At 43.5% G+C, this 23645-nt stretch overlaps 2 protein-coding genes across 3 annotated transcripts; both read left to right on the forward strand.

The window, feature by feature from the left end:
• Positions 1 to 314: 314 nt before the first annotated feature.
• LOC131262456 (putative inorganic phosphate cotransporter) lies at positions 315 to 20301 on the forward strand. Of its 2 annotated transcripts, XM_058264461.1 has the most exons (6): positions 315 to 949; positions 992 to 1066; positions 17165 to 17799; positions 17869 to 18253; positions 18867 to 19105; positions 19410 to 20301. In XM_058264461.1, the coding sequence occupies exons 1-6, from the start codon at positions 850 to 852 to the stop codon at positions 19626 to 19628; spliced, it is 1653 nt and encodes a 550-aa protein (XP_058120444.1). In that variant the 5' UTR covers positions 315 to 849; the 3' UTR covers positions 19629 to 20301. The 2 variants fall into 2 exon arrangements, with proteins under 2 accessions (XP_058120444.1, XP_058120443.1); XM_058264460.1 differs by having other exon boundaries at positions 315 to 1066.
• Positions 20302 to 21112: 811 nt separating this feature from the next.
• On the forward strand, positions 21113 to 23418 carry LOC131264028 (sialin-like). Its single transcript, XM_058266319.1, has 4 exons — positions 21113 to 21146; positions 21221 to 22396; positions 22464 to 22504; positions 23260 to 23418. Exons 1-4 carry the CDS (start codon positions 21113 to 21115, stop codon positions 23416 to 23418), a joined length of 1410 nt encoding a protein of 469 aa, XP_058122302.1.
• The last annotated feature ends 227 nt before the right edge of the window (positions 23419 to 23645 follow it).

A 23645-nucleotide genomic window follows, 5' to 3' on the forward strand; every position in this document is an offset into this window, starting at 1 on the left:
CCTTCGGTTATGGTCACGGTTTTGCGAATAAACGCGAGCCACGTGCCTGGATCATTTTGAAAAGCACGCTCGTTTAATGCTCAATAAATCACGTTGCAAACAAAACATATAATTTAGATGAAGTCATTCTACAGCCCCTTGCAATAATCGCCAAAGTAAGTATCGATCGTAAAAAAAAACTAATTACCTTCTGTCACCCGAAACAAAAAGTCTAACAAAATCCACTCTATGCATCTGTGCTATTTTTTGTTTACGTTGAGATCAGGCAAGATCGCGATGTGTTAGTGTCAATCAGTGAAGCTTGCAAGATGAGTTTAAGTGCTACATAGTCGAATTTGCAGCTGCCACACATTTGTTTTTTTGTTTCCATTTCCAACAAACAACTTTTTTCGCTTCTCTAATCTTTTACAATGGCGAAGGAGCCTTTTTTGTTTTTGCTGTTTCGGTGCTCCTTATTAGAACTTTCTCTGCCTTATCTTGCCGGTCTTAGCTGCCTCGTGTACGCCCTAACGGTACCAGAGCTCGTACAAAGTATGACGATGGAGGTCGATTCGGTCCAGATTTGTCAAGTCGGTCCCTGGTGCCGGATGAAGGAAATGAAAGCAGTTCAACCGTGAGGCCTACCGGAGTGCGTTATCAGTTAATCACAGAGTCAATTTGATGTCATCACCCACGGCCGCCACGGAACTGGCAGCGAATGGACCGGTTTTATTTTAAGACCAGCGAGCCCCGTTTAACCGGCATTAGTACCACTGTTCGGTTCCTGCGGGATCGGTTCGTTCTTCTAGTGTGTGGTGTAGTGTGTGTCAAGTGTGACTGAAGCGTGATCCCTGTTGGTGCACCGTGAAAATGTTTAGTCCAAAGGCAGGCCCTTCGGGGGAGCGGACACCGTTGTTGAGTGGAAAACTCCTGGGCCCGGTGGTGATCGTAGAGGAAAAAATCGTCCAAGGTCCGATAGCGATCTTCGAGGAGCATCATGCCGTGACGGAAGAGTACAGGGAAATTGTGCTACCCGAAAACTTTCACTCGTCCTATCGGCACCGGTGGTTAGAATGTCTCTCTAGAGGTAACTATAATCTGTAAGATAAGTGTAAGCATTGAACTCTCGATAACAAATGGGTGAACTGTGTATGATCTGGTGAGAACCATAGTCGATATAAAAATTACACACAGTTGTAAACGTCAAATTCATTATCCTTCGTCGATCATCAATCACACAATATCTACTCTTTACTATGAAGGAATCAGCAATCAGTAAAAAAAGAGGTCAAAAACGTAAACTATTGTCCCACAACCAACGTTGTGACAATAAAGATAATAGAGCGAAATGTTGGCGCTTCTTTGACACAATCAAAGTTTTAAGTGCCCAGGCTGTATAACTAACTCTAGAATGTTTGCAAATAATCTATGCATATGACTTTTCCAGTTGAACTTTGAACAATAAGAGTTCTTCATTGTCAACTTTAGTGAAGTAAAGTCAGGGAAGCTGAATTCAAGAGGCGTATCATCGCATTAAAAAAGTAAAAAAAGAAAATGATGTTCATTAGGTGATTTTGTGAGAGTGAGAGTCAATCTTTTTTTAACGGTACTGCAAAAATACTTATATTCACGCACATTGCATTCTGTATGAATGATTAATTTACTACATTTTTTATTTCAAGAAAAGTAATGAATATACTATTTTATTGCCACGTTTGTATCAAACAAAGTTTATTTAAAACAAACAAATATTGTTCAGTTTTATCAGATTCTGCAATTTTGAAATTAATTGACAGTTGTTTTAATTTTTAATTTATAATATTGATGACATAATATCCACACAAATGCAGAAATTGATTATTTGTCTAATTCGACATGTTTGGCTGTAATTTTAGAATTTCCTGTCATCCGTTCAACAAATAATGTACGTTCATGGTAATTATTATGGTAAAACAGAGTTTAAGATGAATATTTCTCCTGATAACGTTTTACAGTTTTGAACGAATAACCAATACGTCAATAAAAACTTAAAACCAATTGTTAAAACTGTTTTGAACATCCATTATGGGATGTTGATGTTGGTGTATTCAAGATATACTCGCTTACCTTAAATCCCATCCCTGAAGGACGTTCACTTCCGTCCATTGGCAGGAGTTCTAGAAATTGAGGGTTCCTACCCTCCACACCGTACCGAACCGTTTAGATGTTTGCAGAGTTATTTTAGTCAACTTGTAATTGACTAACTTACACGCGTCCGCATTTACAAGTGCATTAGCGATAACTGATCATCATTCGTCACAATTTGCACACACATTGCAACGTGCCTAATATAATGTTGGCCGGCTATCACCCCGGTATCGAGGAGGGCGAGTGCATCCCATTAGTATGTCGGCTAACGCTCCCGTAGAAGACGTGGCGGAGGCGCTAGTGCAGTGTCGTGTAGACGATGCTTCTGTTCGGCAACGGAACATGGCTCATTTGCATGTTGAACCTACACGGCTGCAGCTGCTGACCGTCACGCACGTGACGGCGTGCGCTTTAAGAAGCCATCCCTCCCTCGCCATGGTTTCGACATTGATCTGTGCTATTGACCTAATCCAGGCCGTTTGCTCGACGGTTCGGTATGGTTTATGCATGGTTGGAATAATAACTTGGACTGGTTGGGGAAGAGAGTTCCAGGAACCGGAATTTCGCGCTCTCCAAGCAAACAAAAAACTCCGGAAGTTGTTTTCCGATGGCAGCTGGCGTCCAACTCAAAGTACAGAATAAAACTGTTTGAGGGGTTCTTTTTCTTTCCCCTGTTTTTCTCTACCAGCAGCTACCAGGCGACCAAAGACCAGCTTATATGGGATTGTTCTGTGTCTTTATGAATACCAAGTTTTCACTTTTATCTACACTTTCCCTTTCGTTTGAAGTATCATGCTGCCGTCCTGCCCCAATTTCCCCCTGGTACGAGCTATCTCTGGAGGACTCTTCACTTAGAGTCCTTCCATGGCTCGATCCCGTCTCGTCTTCGCCGGTCACAAAGCGTCCAAATGAACCTAACCTTACTCAACCGCCTACCACTAGCATTCGGGATGGGGATTGTCTCTCCATGCTGATCTCTTAGACACCATCGCACCCACTTCCACCAGTCCTGTCTTCCTGCCCCGGTCTCCAAACCGAACGAGGATTCCTACCGGAAAACCTGCGACCCTGGTACGGCCGCGCACGGTTCATCTTTGAAGTGAAAATATCAAAGGAACTCGCTAGGTGTCTTTGAAGTGCGTGGTGCGCGTTGTCTTGTTTGTCGGTGGGCAAATTAATTTCATTCCATTTTCATTAACATCAAACGGTTGGCCCGGGTGCTCTTGCTCCGGGTTGGCCGGATTTCTGCGGGCCACAAAGACATTCATCGCTTCGTCCTGCCAGTAGTGGGCGGCAGATGGGGCGGAAGTCTGTAGTCGTTGTTTCATGTTTGCTGCGTCCTATTGTTTGGAAAGTCGTTTTTTGGAGAGGGGAGAGGAAGAGCTTTTCCGGACATAGCGGAATGTCGCCTTCTGTGGAGTGGAGCTGAAGTTTACCAAAGCGGGGCGAAGGGTGGTCGTTGCAGTAGGGGGCGAATGTTAGATAAATGTAGAAGCAACAATCGTGCGCTGCATGGACAGATTTAGATCCTTTGAAGTATCTTTTTGATGGTGATGCCGACACTCCCTAAAAAAGGGACACTTTACTTCCAACTGCACTTCGGACATGTCCACAAGATATCGCGCAAAGAAGAGTGTATTGTTTCGAGGGGTTGTATCTTAAGCGGGGAATTGTTTCTGTAGAAAGAGGGATTGAATTTGAAAACATTTGAAATATGCTTTGATTGACCTGTACTATTTCTGCATGATTACATACTATCATGTGTAGTTTGATAAACTCTTTTATAAGCAGCTAAATCATTCCATAAACAGAGTGTTATTGAATTGAAATGTGTAATCAAAATGAAACTTGAATTATGAAAAAATCCATCGTTTGACCAAAAAGTATCGCACTTCCAATGAAACTAAATTGATAACACACGTACCTTTTGAACTAAATATTTGTTTGAGTTCATACATATACTTTCTTTTCTAGAAGTTATTTTTTATCAATTCATCGTGTAAATCATATTGCAAACTATCTTTAAATACAATTTGTTGTTTTCTTTTCCATTTTTGAACACCTTCAATCATTATTATACTCCAAATAGGACCTTTCTGTTTGTACTATTTCTATTTGTGAAATAAAACAAGAGTTTGAATTTCTCATTTACTTCACATCTTTTGTACCAATTATTGTGACAGCTAATCAAATTAGACTGATGACACATGTTCGCTTCTTTTGAAGCTATTTAGTTCCGCTCCACACCTGCCAGCAGCGTCAACATCATCGAGCAGGTTAAATGAATTTTAATCGTGATAACATTTTGTGTAATTCATCGCATTGCAAACGCGCGTGTGATGACTATTTGTATTTGTCTCGTTGAAGTCGTACAGGTGTTATTGCACCTTCAATGCCATGGGACGGAAATAGCCGTCCCGTTGCGTACGTAAATTTTCACTGTTTTTTTTCCTGATAGCTAAATTTACGATGTGGTCAGAAACTTTAGTGAGCAAAACAGGATTGCAATGCACGTCTCTATAATGAATCACTAGTACGAATGCGTTGCATTGTACGGTATAACAAATGTGACAATATTTACCGAATGTTCTAGTATCGAATGAACGTTACATACTGTTTAAACAAAAAACGATTGTAGAATTTAGGATATTTTGCCAGAAACTGAAACAGAAACGGATTTCAATTTAAAATTCAACAAATTATCTCCTAGGTTGTTGTTTTACATTTCAACACACCTCGCAGTGCGGGACATTGATTGATCATATACTGGCATTGGCCTTCGCGACTTGAGGACGCCAGTTAAGTCGAACGGCGCTACGAACTCAGCCATCACAAGACTCGTCCCATTTCCCACCTCGGTCACGGTCAGACTATCGGCATCGACGGGACAATCTGATAGTAACCCCCAAATCGTTCCCAAACAGGGGACCGCCAGCAAGATCACTATCGCTGAGGGTGTTGGGTGTAGGCAACTCTCCTGCACGAAAATGAAAGCGCCACCATCGAAATGCACAATATCTTCTCCCACTCTACTGTCCATTCATTATTTATAGAAAAAAAAATGAAGAAAGATAAAGAAGTCCTCTCAAGCGCACAGGCACACGCTTGAAGGGGACCTGCTTCATCTTATCTAGTTTACGGGAGCCGATTCTTGCTTATCATCTTGTCTCTCATCATGTCGCAGCACACAACAATGGGGAATTGTTATGATTAGCGCTCCTGTCAACGCTCATTAGAGCGACAAGCGTTTTCGTCATTGAGTGTTGGGCGATGAATAATGGGAGTCTGTTGTGTTTTACTACATTTTAAAACTCACTTATTACCAACCGTTGTGTACTTTCAACCACTTATTGATCTACTCAATTTGAAATAGAACCCTTCAACTGTAGGCTTGGGAACAATATTTACAAATTTACCCCTCTCTTCACATTAGTTGAGTGGAAAGTTTGACGAGGGGTTTGTTCGCGAATCAGACACTTTTATTGTGTTGAATCGTTAATTATGCTATTATACTATTGACACTTCTATAGAACAAGAAATGTGTGTGGAAGTGTGTTGGTTTGATATTTATAGTAGCTTATTTTTGTAACATTGAACGTCGTCTGCGTTAAGTATAATTTTATGCAAAACAAATTCTCCAATTTCTTGACTGAATCGAATGAAACTAGTTTTGATCAGTTTGGACTCATTGAATCCGGCGCGTAACCGACGATGCCGACATAAAACATACTCTAACCCACATAAAATAAAACTTTACCAAACGCACTACACTCTTGCGCCAATCCCTCTCCCACCCTCCTCCTTGTGCAAACTGTTGAAGGGTGATCAATGCTTGCAAATTATCATATCAGTCCCACATGTTAAAGTAAAACACACACAAACACATTTACTTGCATTGCATCACATCATCCCTGATCTGGTTTGTGCATTGTGGGGCTTCAGCTTTTATTCTCCTCGGCCACCCGCAATGCTTCCCATATGTACCCGGAACGGAAGCAAACACTAGCCCCCCGTATCGTACCGATGTTGGTCTAATTATGGGGTTCGGTTTTTGTTATCATTTTTGCAAACTGGGCAAACTTTGTGTGAGTGTTGGCATTAGATGGCAATGAACCGTGTTTTATTTTTGAATCGAGGAAGCCATCGGCGTAAAGATATCGCGAGATAGGTCCATTATTACCGATTGATATGGTATATTTAAAAAGTGGCGTAGGAAGGTCGATAGGATGTAATATTGGTACAAAGAATGATTTTAAAACATCTAAACAAGATAGTGGAGCGGCTTAAAAGGATTAATAAATACCAAGTATTGTTGCTAATATACAAAAAAGGTCCGTAATAATTTACAAAGAAAGTGAGTGTATATGCAAATGATCTATGAATATATGGCAGAAATAACAAAGCGTAAAAAAATTACTTGGAAAAGTGAAAAAAGTCAATATGAAAAACACATCAACAACAGAGAGAAGAATAAAAAAGAAATAAAAGAATCGGATTGAAGGAAAGGTTACACCAACAAAGGAGAAAATAGATGATCTTCAAAGTTAAGATTAGAGTTGAATCTGTGGTTGTTGATTAAACCATACGAATACACTTCTTTTAGAGCTGTATTTGTTCTTTAGCTGTTCTTTCTATTCATCTGCGTCATTGATTGTAGGCCTTCCCTCCCAATGCTGACACTCTGAGCTATCTCCAAACTCATGACGCGCAATCCTTCTGTCACCTCAAGGAGGTTCGATTCCCGATAGACATCCGGCGATGATGCGCAAGGGTTGTCGGTGATTGATTTATGGGGATTAAAATATCACACTCAGAGCTAGAGAGAGGGTGGTACTGAATTCGTCCGATCCGATTGGCATAACAAGGTGCCAACAACAACGAGGATACTTCACAAAACGAAGAGGCAGCCGGTCGGTGAGAGAAGAACGCAGGACATTATCGGGGCTCGTGCGCTTCTTTATCGAAACCAAGCCATAAACGCCGGTGGGGTTACCGTAGGACAGGGCGGTTTTATAGTACCACCCGCGAATGGCCACTCGATTGACTTAATTTCGCCACCGTGGGGAAGAAGAATTTCAAGGTTTTTTCCCCGCTCTCACAAAGGAGAAGCTGCTATGTAGAGCACCGGGTTAAACTTGCGGCTTCCCCGGAAACCCACGGGGCGTCGTCAAGGTGAGAGCATTGTTTGCCGCGGGTTAGCGAACTCCAGGCGGGGAGATTCACAAGTTGTTGGAAATAATGTTGTCACCGCGCACACCCGGTTCCAATCCGGGACGAAAGTGGTTGTAAGAATGTGCGAGAGTGCATTTTCTCGGGCGACTTGACGTGAAGTGGCCGGGTACGGAAAACCGGCTCTCATTGACGGCAGCAGACGGGACATTCTTTATCGGCGTTGGCGTGGTGCTAGTGGTTGTCTAATGACCATCTCTTTGAAGAGCCCGTCAATTTGGAGTCAAAATTATTACATGCTGGAATGTGGGATTTGCTGACGCCTGAATAGGACTGATGTGTCTCAATTGAGTAATTACCAACGCATATGGATGTCTTTTGATTTGGACTTTTTGGATATGATATGTTTTACACATATTTCTCAAACTCTTACCTCTAAAGTTAGCTAGAATTGTGTTCGATTTTGGTTTTAAAGATGAAATGTAATTACATGATAAAAAAGTGAATTAAGTGAATTAACATTTTAAATTGTAAAAAAAAAAGTTACAACAATTAGCCTCACGGCCACGAGAGGCGAAAATTATTTTTCACCCGAAAAAAACCGGTTTTTTTTCGCTTCAACACCGTTTTCACGAAGTTCACCATGGCCGGGCTCTTTATCGTAGGGCACTCACAACACTGTCTTTTATCAGAAGATTTTGGATGAAATTGATAATTCTTTAATTAATATATCAAATAAACGTTCAATAATTGCTAGACTCGGTGATAATACGCACCACGGCAGAACAGTTTGCTTAGATTTGAGCTGTCAAAACATTTTCACCCTTTTTTCGCTACCATTTTCGTGGTCCATCCACAGATTTTGAAAAACTTTTTCGGCACTCACAGTCGCGAAAAAGTGAGTGCCGAAAAAGTTTTTCGTCTCTCGTGGCCGTGAGGCTATTCGTAATATGTGCTGCTCTATATGATTTTCTCTGCTTTTCAATAAAATGTACAATTTCCCGGACGTAAAAGTCGCTTAGTGTACAGTGTATTTACATAAAGGTTAAAGTATTGTTACAAGGTTACATTTTTCCTTACTTTAAACTTAATGCTAGGATTTGTTATTACTCGAAATTGTAAAAGATCTGCCCAATTTGTATAGTTCACTTGAATCGTGTTGATTGTTTTCTGAAACAAGATAAGATTAATGAAGCATGCAATTTAAACTTTCAGACTTTTATTTAGTTATTATTTTTAGCCGAAACAGGTACTCATAATTGAATATATTGTTTTGTTGTTATATAATAGATTAAGTGCTCTTTTTCTTTTGCTGGCGATTTTTTTTCCATAAATGAGTGTAATTAAATTCGTTAAATCCAGAATTTTAAATATGTGCTTTAGCAATGTGTAAATCAATCTCGATCGCTTTCTATTTTTACTTATACCAGATCCTTGCGTTGATGTGTTGTATTTACTTCGCACCATTAATTCTATGAAAACTTCTGCGTATCTTTTTATGATCACAGACCTGACCTTTTTGCCTTGATGGTTTGGCTGGTGAAAACACCTATGTTTCTGTCGATCACTTGCTTAAACATATTTTAATCGACACACAGTTTGACCTCTTAATGCTACTGCTTAGCAACTCTTAACATCAATTTTCACGGTTCTTCCTCCCTTGACTACATAGAAGCATTAGAAAAAAAAGATCCTAAAACAAAAGGCATCCGACGGAACGTACCTCCAGACAGTTGTTCCGGCCCGGGTACTTGCGGGCCCACTGGCAACAACTTTAGGCCAGGCCGGGGCACCAGACGGTTCGTTAAGTCCCGTGCGGCGGTCGTCTCGTCTGGCAAAGTGCTTTCAACCGTTGGCCGCGCCAACCCGTCACCCAAACCCCGGCAACCCCTTTGGCACACACACGCACACACTGATAAGCCGCGGGCCACCTACACCGCGACGTACCAACACTGCGGAACGCGCGATATACGGCCTCAGGTGCGCGGACAATTATTTATGAGCGTTCCGTTCGTGCCGAGCGGTTCAATCGATTCGCGAACGTCCAACCGCCGACAACAACCGCCGGACGAGCAGGAGCTTTTTCCTCTATCGAGTTTCGAGAGTTCGATCGTGTGGTTTGCTCCGGTTGTCACTGTTGGACGGAGGACCCCCCGGCGAAAACGGGAAAAAGCGACAGTTTTCCTCAAACACGAAACCTGCTGAAATGTGATGTGCGCGATCGATTTCGACTGTCAAACCCTTTAATTAATCCAACGCACGATAAGAACGCAAACCTCCTCTGCCGAAAAGTGAAGTGAAACTTACCGCCCTAATAAACTTTAGCCCCGCCACCCTCGGTGGAAACCCTACGTCACACAGTGTGCGTCGAGTGTCAAAGTGTGCCGGAAAAAGGGCCCCCGATCGCTACGGCCTTCCCTACGGCCTCATTCTCGTCCTGCCAAATGCGGACACAGACCACCTGCGCAGGTCTAGGTGTCGTCTAAGGGAGGCAAAGGGCCCAGGCGGTGGCCAAGCCGAGTCGAGAGAGTAGTTTCCAACCCAGTCGACTCCAGCGACAATAGAGTTTCGCGATTTTGTTACGGGTTGGCGAAAGTGCGCGCGCCGATCGCGTCGTTGTCGTCGTCGTCGTCGTCGTGTTACGCTAGTGTGTGGTTTTTGGGTGTTGGATTTTGGTTTGCGGTTTTCACCGGTGCGTGGTAGCGGTACGCTTTATTGATTGTTTCACCTGGTGCCTCGAACAAACAAGCCAACAAAATGTATAGTTCCGGCTGGCAGCAGCGGTTATCCCGATGTGAGTAAATTCGATTAAACCAAACGAGACAAACCGTTTATGTTGAAGTGCAATCCAAGCGTTAATGGAAGCTTTTCGAAAAGGAAAAAATAAGTTCGGTTATCATCCAAGGAGCAGCAAAAGTTTGGAAAGTAGAAAAAACAGTATTCCCTTATCCTTTGTATAGCAAAGGGTGCTGCAACGAGTGTATGCTACTAATTAAACAAAACATTTTTGAGATGATCGAGAGTGTGAAAGGTCGATTTGTCTCAGCGATCCGTGGAAATGCATTCACAAATGCATTGATTAAATCCATCAGCTACGGCTAGGGTAGAGATCTTGGGTGATAAAATGCAAACCATCTCTACCGCTACCGCGTCCAGCCTTGTCCCTGGGCTGCGTGCATTAGGCGATCGTTTTATAAAAAAAGCACATTTCGATCGCGATCGTTCAATGTCAACGCATCGTGTGAGGACGCACAGGTTGCGAAGTATGGATTGCGATGAACATAGGCTTTGAGAGACGGTGTCGGCTTCGTCGAGCTCGATCTTTGATGTTGGCGAATTAGCGAATGGTAAACAGTCCCCGACATAGGCTTGCAAAACTCTAGTGCTACGTAGAACATAATACATTTTCAATCATTGATTCTTAATCGATGTGCAAACGGTTGAATCGTGCATTTCAAGGATTGAACGATTGAAATCATTTATTTGCTGTTTAACTTGCTTTTTGCTGCGGGAGATTCTTTTGGTGACAAAGTGCCTCACCCAAAACTTATAAAAATTTAAACTTCCAACTTCCAAATTATTATATAATTTTCCTCACGTGTGCGAAACTAAAGTGAACTACGCCACGTGTAAAGTATCCAATAGCGGTTAGTAATTAGTGAAGCTCATTTGTCACAGTTGAACCGAGCAAAAGTGAGGAGAAGCAGCGTTACTAATAAGATGCACATGCAAAGATACGACTGAACAACAAAACTATCCAATCAGGCAGGTGTTATCAAAAACTGACCGCACAAAACTCATCCATTAGGCAGATTAAACTTATCTTGCCTGTAGGATGTCCGCGTGATCGTCATTAAGCATGCTAACAAGAAATTTATTTTATTTGATATATTACACAGCAAATCCTAACTACCCACATAAAAACACTTAAAATTTTAAAAGTAAAGGTAGAGGCAAAACTATGTGGGGTTCAGTGAGATGTTTATTTTATTTCTTATTTTGAAAAGCTTTAAAAAAAAGCAAAAAGCATCCAACTACTGTGAAAAATAAAGCCAAACTAATTATTGTTTGCATTATAAACAAGCTTAAGAAGTTTATGCAAACCTTTGACCACATTGTAGAGAATATTTAATTTTGATTATTTTTAAAATAAAATTGTGATTTTATTAGCTTTCACCAGTCCTTCCGGTCGCCAACGAACTCTGGCGTTTCCTTTATTTGCACAACTGAAACGTTCCCGTCCATGGTCGGCGGTAGCTAAAAATAAATCCCAAACAAGTAATCAAACAACGATTTCGGTACCATTTGCGTCTCCAGCGGATTTCGTCCGATCGATCACGATCACTTTGGGAGTGTGTGCGGTAAAGGGGCAAGAGGGCTCGCGACAAAACAATTGTTGTCGCGAAAATAGAATGCGGCTCGTCACGTGTGTTTGCGGGGGAGGAAGCTTGAGGGGGGGGGGGGTGTTGCGCTATGTGGGGGTGTTTTTTATTATGATGTACCAACCACCCCTCGCCCCGTGGGTTGTAGTTTTCCCTCGTCTGCTCTTTCTTTGCATCGGCCCGTCACAACACAATGGAATGCCGAAACGGTGCCGTCATCATGCACGGAAATGATCGAAACGTTTGTGTGTTGCCGGTTAATAAAGAGGCACAAAAATAAAATAAAAAACTCCAGCGGACCGCAGCTCCAAGAGCAATCATTTTTCATTCACCACAGGGGTAGGGTTCGCTATTTTTCCCTTTTTTCTAAGCAATTTTCCCGGAATCCGACATGCAAATTTGATACAAATTAACAATGTTCCATCAAAGTGAGAGCGTAATTTTTTCTGTACCATTAACCTAACTATTACTATGCCATTATAGCGAAATAACAATTTTGTCATATTATTGAATCATGACTTCTTTTACTCATCAAGTGATAGCTTATATTTGGAGCTATTTTATATCAAGCCATTAGAAGAGTTTAAAGTTCAATAAAGCGAAGTTCAATAGAGCAGAAAATAGATAAAAAGCGGTGAAAAATCTCCACTTACAAAAAATGCCGGCCCATAATACAAAACACGCGGAAAAACTGCACAATTCTAATTGCACGTTTGGGTAAAAACAAGCATAGTCTCGTGCCCATAGTACTGAACATGAAAACCCCCGCCTCGAGAGGTGTTACTTAACACGCGGAAGTGAGTAGCAGTGTATCGGATTAATGTAAACGTCGACCATAATCATCGGAAGACGTCGACGAGAGAATGGGCGGAGGGAAAAGGAGTGGAAATCATGCATAAATCTAAGCAATCAGTTGATTCTGTGATGTGTCTGCGTAGTGGTTTTCGCAGTTGTAGAAGGAACACTAGGTATCCGCGTTTATAAAGAAGCCCCTTATTTTTGTTTAAGTTGCGAGAAGAATGTCGCGATGACAAATGAAGGCCGCATTCATCCTGGAAACCTTGAATTTTTACACTTTTGTTTTCAACTATAATTTCAGATTGATGGTGCGCTTTCGCTTTTAGTTTTGTTTCTATTTTTTTTCAAAACGAAAACATATTAAACGAAACCCAAAAATGGCACCTGCATTGTGCGCCAAAAATAAAAACATTTGAAAAATATAATAAATCCATACATACACACAAACTCTGTTTTCCCTTGTGCCGTGAGCGTTAAGCACGAGACCGAAAAGGCTGTCGGAAAATGGAAGTAAACACGCACGCACGCACGATCCACTGACACAGTATGTGCAAGCCGCAGCTGAAGATTGGACGCCGAAGGTTGCCCGCAAGTTCAGGGGCTTCACGGGTTGGTGGTTTCTTTTGGCCGCCAGCTTTTTTGTTTTGTTTTTTATGTCATTTGCTCGTCTAGGTCGGACGTGTTTTGCATTTAAAAATTAGGATTTTTGTATCAGTTGATAAATGATTTTTTCTATCTATTTGATAGGAACTTCCATGACTATAGAAGATCTTCTATCTATTTGATAGGAACTTCCATGACTGTAGGAGAACTTGATTATTGGTTTACAAATTAGAAACATTTGCTTTTATATTGAAACAGCGAAACTAAAAAAATGTTTCAATTGAGTCATACTTTTATCTATCTTCAGTTACCAAAACAAAAAGGTGTGACAAACCAAATCACCAAATCAAACAACGCGCACCTACCATTATCGTGTGGCAAATTTGACTATGATTACAAATCACAAAATGGAGGGCAAATAGAGGGCCCTTTCAAGACAGTACCTTTAACAACTTTGTGGTTCTTTAACACTCCCATGCAAATAAGGGAAAATGAGGGCAAGAATGACGCTAGATAGGGATGTGGTCCACAGAACGATTTCGATAAAGATTATCTGACTACAAACGAGGAAAAAACCACCGACGTCAAGCAAATTACACGCTATAAATTGCAATGCGGTACGGAAACCCCTCGGAAAGTCAGTCGGTGGTTTTATGCGCTTCTATTAGTGACCTTCATAAACAATATCCCTATCCGTCTGACAATCGCCCAAAATCACCCTTGTGCTACACCAAGGGCTGATAACAGTGTAATAAAAATAAATATCTGGTCAGTTATGACTACCGTTTTGTTGTTCCCATCCTGTACCAGTTCTCTCCCACTCGGAAAGCAGTAGTAGTTTGTGATTTTAATTCTGACTACCACTGCTTTGGTATTATCTTATCAAAATGTAATGCCATAAAAATGCCGAGCGCAAGAAAAAAGTCCGATGATTTTTCAATCATAAAAAAAGAAATCAATTGAGGATAAGATTGATCTACGATAGTGATGTCATTCAAAAATAGAGCTGAGGACTTCTATTTACATATTGAGGAAACAATATATAGGCTCATCAGCTGATTTCTTATGGCACAGATTTCTGTGTTGTTGTCTTTCCCTTGAAACGGATCCAGTTGTTTAAAGTGTCTGTAAATAGTTACAAGGGAATTCTTCTGGGGGGAAATCCATCGCACTAAACTAGGACACGGATATCAACCGAAGGACTGAGGACTGAAGATCACCATCGAAACACTCGAACCCCGACGATTCCATTTATTGGCATAATGAAACTACAAACAGTGTCAAGTGGTTGTGGAATGCACAACACGACACTGTAACTATTTGTTTTCTTCGCCAACATTTTGCTTGTCGCAGGCATTCCATCTTTTTCAGGTCACGGGACTTAGTTGGACTTCACACTCCAGGAAATTCCCATCTTGGAGCATTCTGGTTTTGTGTCGCATTGGATGTAAGAAATTTGACGGTAGATTGCTGCGATGATTGTTTTGGGCTCTGCGCAAACATGCGTAAATAATTGCGCAAACTCACAAGTCGTGTTGGGAATTCCCTCCATTTTTGGGAAATCTCGTTCGCCCAATGTCTATACCGGCGATTTATTTGCACGGCTCTGTCTATTTACAGTCGTCTGGTATCTCGGATTCCCTCTTTTGATCATGGTGGTTGGTGTTGGCATTGACCACAAGCGCGCGATTTCGCACCACATCTCTCCATCTCTCTGGGGAGTTGCAGAAGGACAGCCCATCGCCATCCGCTGGCACCTTCTTTTGGAAGGTTGTATCGGCATTCTTTTTTTTTTCGAGTGCTCGAGCTTGCCTCCTATCAGCAGTATCGGGGTAATTGAATTATGGAGTTAGATAACTGGTTGGTTGATTGACCTAGCAACCTCCACAGTGCATTACATCGATACCCAGAGTGCATGCCTCCCTTTTGCCCATTCGGTGCAACTCCCCGAGATATAGAGCCGTTGGAGGGGAATCGGGCGCGAAATCTTATCTGAGATTAGAGCCCACTTTATAGCTACTTTATAGTCGGTAAGCTGCGCTAGACAGCTGATAGGGAGCAAATTATCGTGCTGACAGGTGGCCCCACAGCTGCTGCCGGCTGTCGGGGAGCATCCATGATCGATTGGCGGGGACGGAAAGCGGGCCAAGATATATCTTATGCCCGGGTCGGGACAAAGGGTTTTGTTGCCAATGGTTTCCGATCTATCAAGTTAAGTCCGAGAGCGGATGATGAATTTACGACGTCATGACATAAACCGGCAGTGATTAGTTTGAACTACACACTTACGTACACACACATCGATGTTGGGTTAATTCCGAGCATTGTAGGCGTGGGACCTCGAAACTCCACGATACCGTTACAGCGAATCCGAACAGCTGATGCGTCTTATGTAAATCAATAACGATCGTCGATAGGAAATCGCGCGAACAGCTACACCCGAGATCCGTTGGTTCCCATCCAACCTAGTCTAGTGAAGCGGCACCCTACACTCTGTCTCTTGGTGATTTTCCGGATGGGAAGCGGGTTTGCTAATTCGCTCGACTTTCATGCGGCTGAACTTGTTTAAAGTGTTTCAGGTATGCATTCGATGTTTCCCGTGATTCCCATGCGTGTGATGATGGTATATCGATCAAAGTTCAAAACTGGAATCCACACAATGCAACGAGGGGTCGGTAGGGAGAATTCATTTTCCCTGTTCCACGCGACCGGTGATTTTCCTCTTCAAAGCGAGAAGCGCTCGGAAAGTGGCACTAGATTTTATTCGCGAAACGAAGGGCTTATGAGAAGTTGGGATTTTTCCATCTGTTGGGAACACTGGAAATTGTATTAAATAAACACATGTGCCTTTTCACATTCTATTTCATAACCAATATGGAAGATAACGGTGCGCAGGTATATTTCATCGAAGAATATGATCCATGCTAAAGATCAATTGCTTTTAAATTACATTTCCTTGCCACATACAAATTTTGGCACGGAAGTGTTCCAGTACGACTGGCAAAACAAACTTCACCAACAACGCGTTCGCTAGACGCTAGACCGACTCAGACGGTCGGCGGCGTAGAGAAGCGCCATCCTTCACACTTGATTAAATAACAGGCGTTCTTTCAATTGAATTCTTTTAACAACAACAGGCTCATTATTAGTTCCTTGTTCTGAGCGAAACAGGACAGTTCATTGATCACTGTTCGATAGATTGGTGTTGTAGGTACCATTAGTGATCGGGTTTCTTCCCCTATTCGGACACTGTGTGTTCTGTGTGTGTGCGCTTTATATTCCTTTGTTTTATATCATCGTTTAAATTGACCCAAACCATTAGCACGCAAAATGTTTGAAGGTGAGAGTGGAACGAAGGTGTTGTTGTCTTCTTAAATGGTTCAACGAAATCCTTGAGAATATACGGGCGTTGTAAACACACCTGTCGTGCGCTGCAGTCTCGTGCGGTTGTTAGGGTAGCATTTTAACACTTCAGGCTTCACTTCTCGCTGGTTGCCGATTCTAATTGACACTGGCCGTCAAACATTTAGGCAAACAGATCATTGATGCAGACCATTCGATGACTCTAAGACGTCATAAGCGATCGGTGGACAATGGCTTATTGGCTATGGTTAAATTATGGAATGTCAGGGACTAATTTTATCTGTGTATAGATAAAAAAGACAATATTAAACGTTTTTGAATGATGGAGAATGGTGAATCTGCAACAGTGTCGAGTTCTAAGATTATTACAGTAGTAACAAAGGTACAATAACGTTCTTGTCGATTGATGGCAAATGACTCTTGTCGGTTGATGTCGAGACTAGTGAAAGAATTTCTTGTCTATAAACCATGCTTCATGATATTTCCAACATCAGAAACAACAGAACAGAAAGAACAGCAACGACTTCAGAATTTCATTTGAGTTTATGAATCGGTGAATACGTCACTTTATATAGTAGTCTTTACAGCTCTTAACAGATGATTGAAGAACATAGGCTTATGTTCTGAAACGAGGGAATAAATTTTGGCTTGAAACTCCCTCGCTTTTGTTAAGCCTATTTCATTAGCTTTCTATTGCAAATGTTCTACAGCGTCCAACTAACCAATGTCTTGGTTTCTTCTAGTTTTCATCATCCCGCAGCGTGTGATCCTCGCCATCATGGGCTTCCTGGCGATCATGAACGCGTACACGATGCGAATCTCGCTGTCAATCGCCATCACGGAGATGGTGAACAAGACGGGCGGTGGCGGCGAGGAGGGCGAAAGTGGCGTCTGCCCGATCGACGAGAACGACAACCCGGACGACTTTACCGGCGGTGAGTTCGACTGGGATGAGGAGCTGCAGGGCATCATCCTGTCGTCGTTCTACTGGGGCTACGTCATCACGCACATCCCGGGCGGCATGTTGGCGGAGAAGTTCGGCGGCAAGTGGACGCTTAGTCTGGGCATCCTGTCGACGGCCTTCTTCACGCTGATCACCCCGTGGGCGGTGGAGCTCGGCGGCTCGACGGCGCTGATCGTTATCCGTGTGATGATGGGTTTGGGCGAAGGTACGACCTTCCCGGCGCTGAGTGCCCTGATGGCGACCTGGATCCCGGCGAAGGAGCGCAGCAAGCTGGGTTCGCTGGTGTTTGGCGGCGGTCAGGTCGGTACGATCCTCGGTAACCTGCTGTCCGGCGTGCTGCTGCACAACATCGACGGCTGGTCGTCGGTGTTTTACTTCTTCGGCGGCATGGGAGTTTTGTGGTTCGTGATCTTCGTAAGTATCTGCCTGCACAACTCTTGGCTCTGTGGTTTTCGAATTTGACTGACATGGTTTATTCTACAGACGCTCCTCTGCTACAGCGATCCCGAGTCGCATCCCTTCATCAGCGAAAAGGAAAAGGAGTATCTGAAGCGTGAGCTGGGAACGCTCGAGCGCGACCGCACACTGCCACCTACCCCCTGGCGGTACATCCTCACGAGCGTACCGATGATGGCGCTGGTGTGCGCCCAGATTGGCCACGACTGGGGCTTCTTCATCATGGTCACCGATCTGCCCAAGTACATGAGCGATGTGCTGCGATTCTCGATCAAGGACAACGGGCTCTACTCGTCCCTGCCGTATCTGGTGATGTGGATCGTGTCGCTGTCGACCGGCGTCCTAAGCGACTGGCTGATCACGTCCGGCCGGATGACGATCACGTTTGGTCGGAAGCTGTTCACCACGATCGGTAAGAGGACGGAAGAAAGCACTCTCAACACTCATATCCTTACACACACGCGAGCTTTGATTAAAATATGGGAGGTTCATGAAGAAGCAAAGCAGTCGCCCAATTATTCAATCTTTTACAATCTCAACGTTGAAGCTCTCTTCTAAATATCAAAGCGTACCATACTTCTCAGGATTTGTTCAGTTTGATTTGAATCATTAGAGATAGGAGATTATAGGAGAGAGATAGTAACCTATAGCCTCGATCTTGCTAAATATTAAAAATTCAAGACTTCCTCTTAGCACACTGAAATATTTATTTCCTTTTTTGCAAACAAATCGGTGAATTTATTAAGTAAACTGAATTTGTGTTAAGATCTTTGAGGCAGAAATCGATCTTGTAGGCCCGAATACAAGTAAAAGTTTACGTCTAAGAGTCACAAGACCCAGTACTCTTTATGAATTAATTTCCCGGTCCGTTATTCACCATATTCCGTGACGTACTTCCTCCGCAAGCTGCTCAGCTCAGTTTGATTGAAATCATCAGTTCCTACCAAATGACCCATTGAAAACTCTCCTTCAGTAGCGATTAATTGTTGACCACCATCATCATCATCTCCGCATTCCAATTACAGCGTCGATCGGACCGGCCTGCTTCATCGTCGGCGCGTCGTACGCCGGCTGCGAGAAGGCGGTGGTGGTCATGCTGTTCACCTTCGCCATGGGCCTCATGGGCACGTTCTACCCGGGCATGAAGGTGAACCCGCTCGATCTGAGCCCCAACTACGCCGGCACGCTGATGGCCATCACCAACGGCATCGGTGCCATCACCGGCATCATCGCACCGTACGTCGTCGGCGTGATGACACCCAACGTAAGTAGATCCACACACCGGAAGTCGAAGTCGTGGGGAGCGGGAGGAGGAGTGTAGAGGGAGGGAGTGTTTGTTATTGGATTTTTGCGAACGATCGTTAACCGTTTCCGCTCGACTACGGATGGCGCTTTTTTGTGTGTGAATCACCGTTTCGCAACAATTCGCTCGACAGGGCGGGGATTTCGGTGCATTTGTTTTGACCGTTTGCACATCGATTGCGAAAGGCCAAACAAGCTTACTTTTGCACGCTAACGTCAATCAATAACGATTTCTAATAATTTATCTTTGTCCTTCCCAATTTTAGCATACCCTCGATGAATGGCGGATCGTCTTCTGGATCTCGTTCGCCGTCTTCAACGTCACCAATCTGGCGTACATTCTGTGGGCATCGGGCGAGGTGCAGCCCTGGAATACGCCCCATCTGATGAACAAATCGGTCGAGGCGGGCGACTCGAACTCGTCCGACAAGGCGCTTGCCGAGCCGCGCAAAAGCGACCAAACACTTGGTGCCATAAAGCAGTGAGGAGAAGGGCGGGAGGATATGAGACGCGAGCGGACACCTCATCCATTGTTGCGCCCACAGGCAGAACCAGAGCAGGTCTCGAGAAGGACAACACAGCCGGATAGCGGACCGGAAGATATCCCCGCAGAAGGATGAACCTCTTTTTGTTTGCGAGTGATAACCAAACTTCTCAGTGAAGAACACGCAGGGGAACGACCCAAGGGTACACTAGAAACGGGGCGATCTTTAAACTGTTTCTTATTTTATTAAATATATTTACATACATTATTGTTAACACACGCCGTAGCGCCGCTAACGACCGTCGGGTTAATAGTTAATCCGACCCGTAGGCCACGCGACGGTTTATTCCACTGTAAAACCCGTATTGCCCCATTCGGCGCGATAAGATACCGTGTTCCGAGTGTGCGAGTTTATTTATAGCACTTGTCAGGCGATAGGATACGCGATAGGATTTACCAAGCAGAGGGATGCGCTGAAAGCAAGGGAGGCACGCATCGGTCCTCTGAACAAAGGAACTTTACAGGGTTTGTGTACAGTTGAAAGGTGCAGAAAGAGCTTTAGGGTATGCATTAGAACGAGTAACACTACTGAAGGAAGTCAAAATAAAGGTTATTCCTGTTTATGTAAGGAGTCAGTAGCAATGTTGAATGAATGCGTTTTTACAGATGACGGAAGTGAGTTCGTATGTATAAGAAATTAAAAGAAAATGATTTAATTTCTGTGTTGATCAATGGTGAGTAAATTTCCTGATGCACTTTGGCACACTTTATCAAATTTAATCTTTCATTTTAGTAACACACAATTCAGAGTTGTCAAGCATTAGCTTTGTTGTAAACTATGGAAACTAGAAACCGCTTGATTATATTTTATCAAGATCGATTCAAAGACTGATCGGGTCAAAACTATTCTCTGCTTCGCCATTATTGTGAAAGTAGGTTTAAAAAGTGTTTACTAGCATACTTGCATACTTGTGGGAGATCTTCGCAAAAAAACCTCTTAAACGAAATAGATAATTGAAAATTCTAGATCACAGATCACAATTCTAGATCACAATGCCCATGGTCTCGCGGATAGAAACTGCTCTTCTGTGTGAAATGATGGGATATGGATCCTTTTGGTCGCCATGATTGGCGACATTAAGTGTGTTGGTCTGCTTCATTAGCAGCCTTCCTCCAGAACATATACCGAACATATGCCTTACAGGATAAAAGAAATAAATGGGAAAGTGAAGCAAAGAGTTGCTTTACAAAACTTTTTGGGGTAAAATTTCATATTCGTTCGAATCATTTAACGATCATGGAGAAGCATGTTTTGGAGGTCTATGCGTGGTTCAAAGGATGCCAAACCTTTCGAATGCTGTAGGAAGAAACATCATAGGAGTCATTGGGAAAGCAGCATTGTTCTGTCGGATCATATCGAATCGAGAAGTCTATGGTGTTTTCTGCGTCGTTTAATCTGGAGGTGCAAAGGAACAAAGAGTAAACATGTTGAAGCTTCTGCAGTCCTGCATGGCTGGGAGTAAGTAGACAATGCGGGTATTTCAGTTCCAGAAGCTGCTTGTTTAACGCCCCCGGTTTTACACCCTCCGCTAGCTTTCTTCTGCCAGAAGAAGTACATTCTCACGATGATGACGTTTTTCGCCATCTTCAATCAGTACACGATGCGTATCTGTCTCCATCTGGCCATCACGGTGATGACGGGCGACCGGAATGAGACGGTGTCGGGCGTGACGATCGCCGACGAGGACCACTTCGATTGGGACGAACATCAGCAGGGCGTGATCCTGTCCGCGTTCTACTGGGGCTACACGGTTTCCCATTTCGCGAGCGCCCTGGTAGCGGATCAGTACTCGAAGCATCTGCTAGGGCTGAGCGTTCTGGTGACGGCCATCTTGACCCTGCTGACACCCCTGGCGATCGATGTTGGCGGTGCGTGGGCTTTGGTTGCCGTGCGGGTTCTCGAGGGGATCGGCGAAGGTGCCACCTTCCCCGTGCTGAGTGCCCTCGTTGCCCACTGGATACCGGCGTCGGAACGTGGCTTCTACGGTTCGTTCATCTTCAGCGGATGTCAGATTGGGGCGCTGGTCGGTGGCATCGGTACGGGTTACTTCATTGCCGCGCATGAAACCTGGCGTACGACGTTCTACATTTGGGGCGTCTTGGCCGTCGTCTGGTACGTGTTGTGGCTGTTCATCGGGTTCGAGAGCCCGGAAACGCATCCCTACATCGACGAGCGCGAACGGGCGGAACTGGCCGAGCGGTTGGCGGAGAGCAAGAAGAGTGCGCACATGCTGCCAATTCCATGGCGTCGCATCTTCTCCTCCTGCCCGCTGTGGGGCCTCATTGCCGGCCAGATTGGGCACGACTGGGGTACCTACCTCATCATCACCGATCTGCCGAAGTACATGAAGAGCATCCTGCACATTTCGGTCGCCGACAACGGACTCGTCTCGTACGCTCCCTTCTTCACCATGTGGCTGTTCTCGATCGTCGGCGGGTGGCTTTGCGATCTGCAGATTCGCAAGCAGTGCTCCAGTCGGACGAACGCCCGCAAACTCTGGACCACACTGGGGTCGCTGCTGCCCGCCTTCTTCATGATGGCCGCGTCCTACACCGGCAACGATAAGACGCTCGTCATCACCTTCTTCGCCCTGTGCGTCACATTTCTCGGCGGGTTCTATCCGGGTGTGAAGGTGAACTCGAACGACTTGAGCCCAAACTTTGCCGGCGTGCTGATGGCAATGGTTAACGGCATCGGTGCCATCACTGGTGAGTAATTGAGGTAGTTTCAACATTCGAATAAACGCTTTTCATATTTCATTTCCTTTTCCTCCAGGAATTCTTACACCGTACATCGCGGGACTTTTAACGCCAAATGTAAGTGTTTCCATGATTTTCTGTAGTAAAACTTTACGAAATTATCTGAAATTTAAAAGGCACTAAGGGGGTTTTCTCTAAATATAATATTACAGACACACTGTGTGTGTTGTGCAGGATTTAGCTCTATGAAAATATGTTTTAAGATCGGGAATTATTCATCATTCAATAGATAAATAAAACGACGGGAACATGAGTATTAAATTGACTACTACGTAGTTTACTACAAACTAAAATGCATACATATTTCGTAAAATATGTGAAAATTCTTCAAATTTGATGTGTTTTACAATTTCTATATTAGATAATATTAATTGCGACATTACATAAACGTCATTATATGTTGGTCTTTATTAGAATGCGAAGCAAACATTTTAATTGTGGTTGCATACACACATACAAATAATCTTCAGTATGATTTTGGGATAGGAAATTATTTTTATTTATAGCGTACACTCCTTAAAATCATATAATCAATTTAAGCTTTACCCTATTCGTCTGTAAAACATTAATTCTTCACCTTAAAACTTGAATAAGAATAAACTTGTGCATAAAGTTGGCGCCCATAAACCGTGTACCAACAAAAACTCTTAGCATTATTCCTATAAACAATGTTTTAAAAAGTGTGAAACCAACAGAAAACAAATACTCTTTAATTCGCAAAGAAAATTTTGTTTTTTTAATCACTATAATGCTTTACTAACAAATTTTTGAAACAAAAATTAAACTGTAACGTGCCTTGAATTTTTCAACAGCAAACCTTGGAAGAGTGGCGCGTCGTGTTCTGGATCGCATTCGGTGTCCTGAACGTGACCAACATCATCTTCATCCTGTTTGCGTCGGGCGAAATACAACCATGGAATTATCCTCCAGCCCCGGAGCAGCAGCAGCAGCAGCAGCAGGGATCGTCGTAGAAAGGGAAGCAAACGAAACCAAAAAGTCCATCTTCGACGAGATGAGGAAAACAAACGGGCACGACAAAGCAGGAGAGTGTAGGTGCAGCCAAACGTGCCGAAGAGTGATGAAGGGAAGAGATGGCGGCAGGAGAGGAAGATATCCGATGCCGAAAAACGGAAGGTTTGGCGCGCCAAAAACCCACTTTTTGGGTCCGCTTTTCGTTGGGACACCTTTTTTCGGGCTG

This window comes from Anopheles coustani, chromosome 2 (assembly GCF_943734705.1).
Source record: "Anopheles coustani chromosome 2, idAnoCousDA_361_x.2, whole genome shotgun sequence".
NCBI lineage: Eukaryota > Metazoa > Arthropoda > Insecta > Diptera > Culicidae > Anopheles > Anopheles coustani.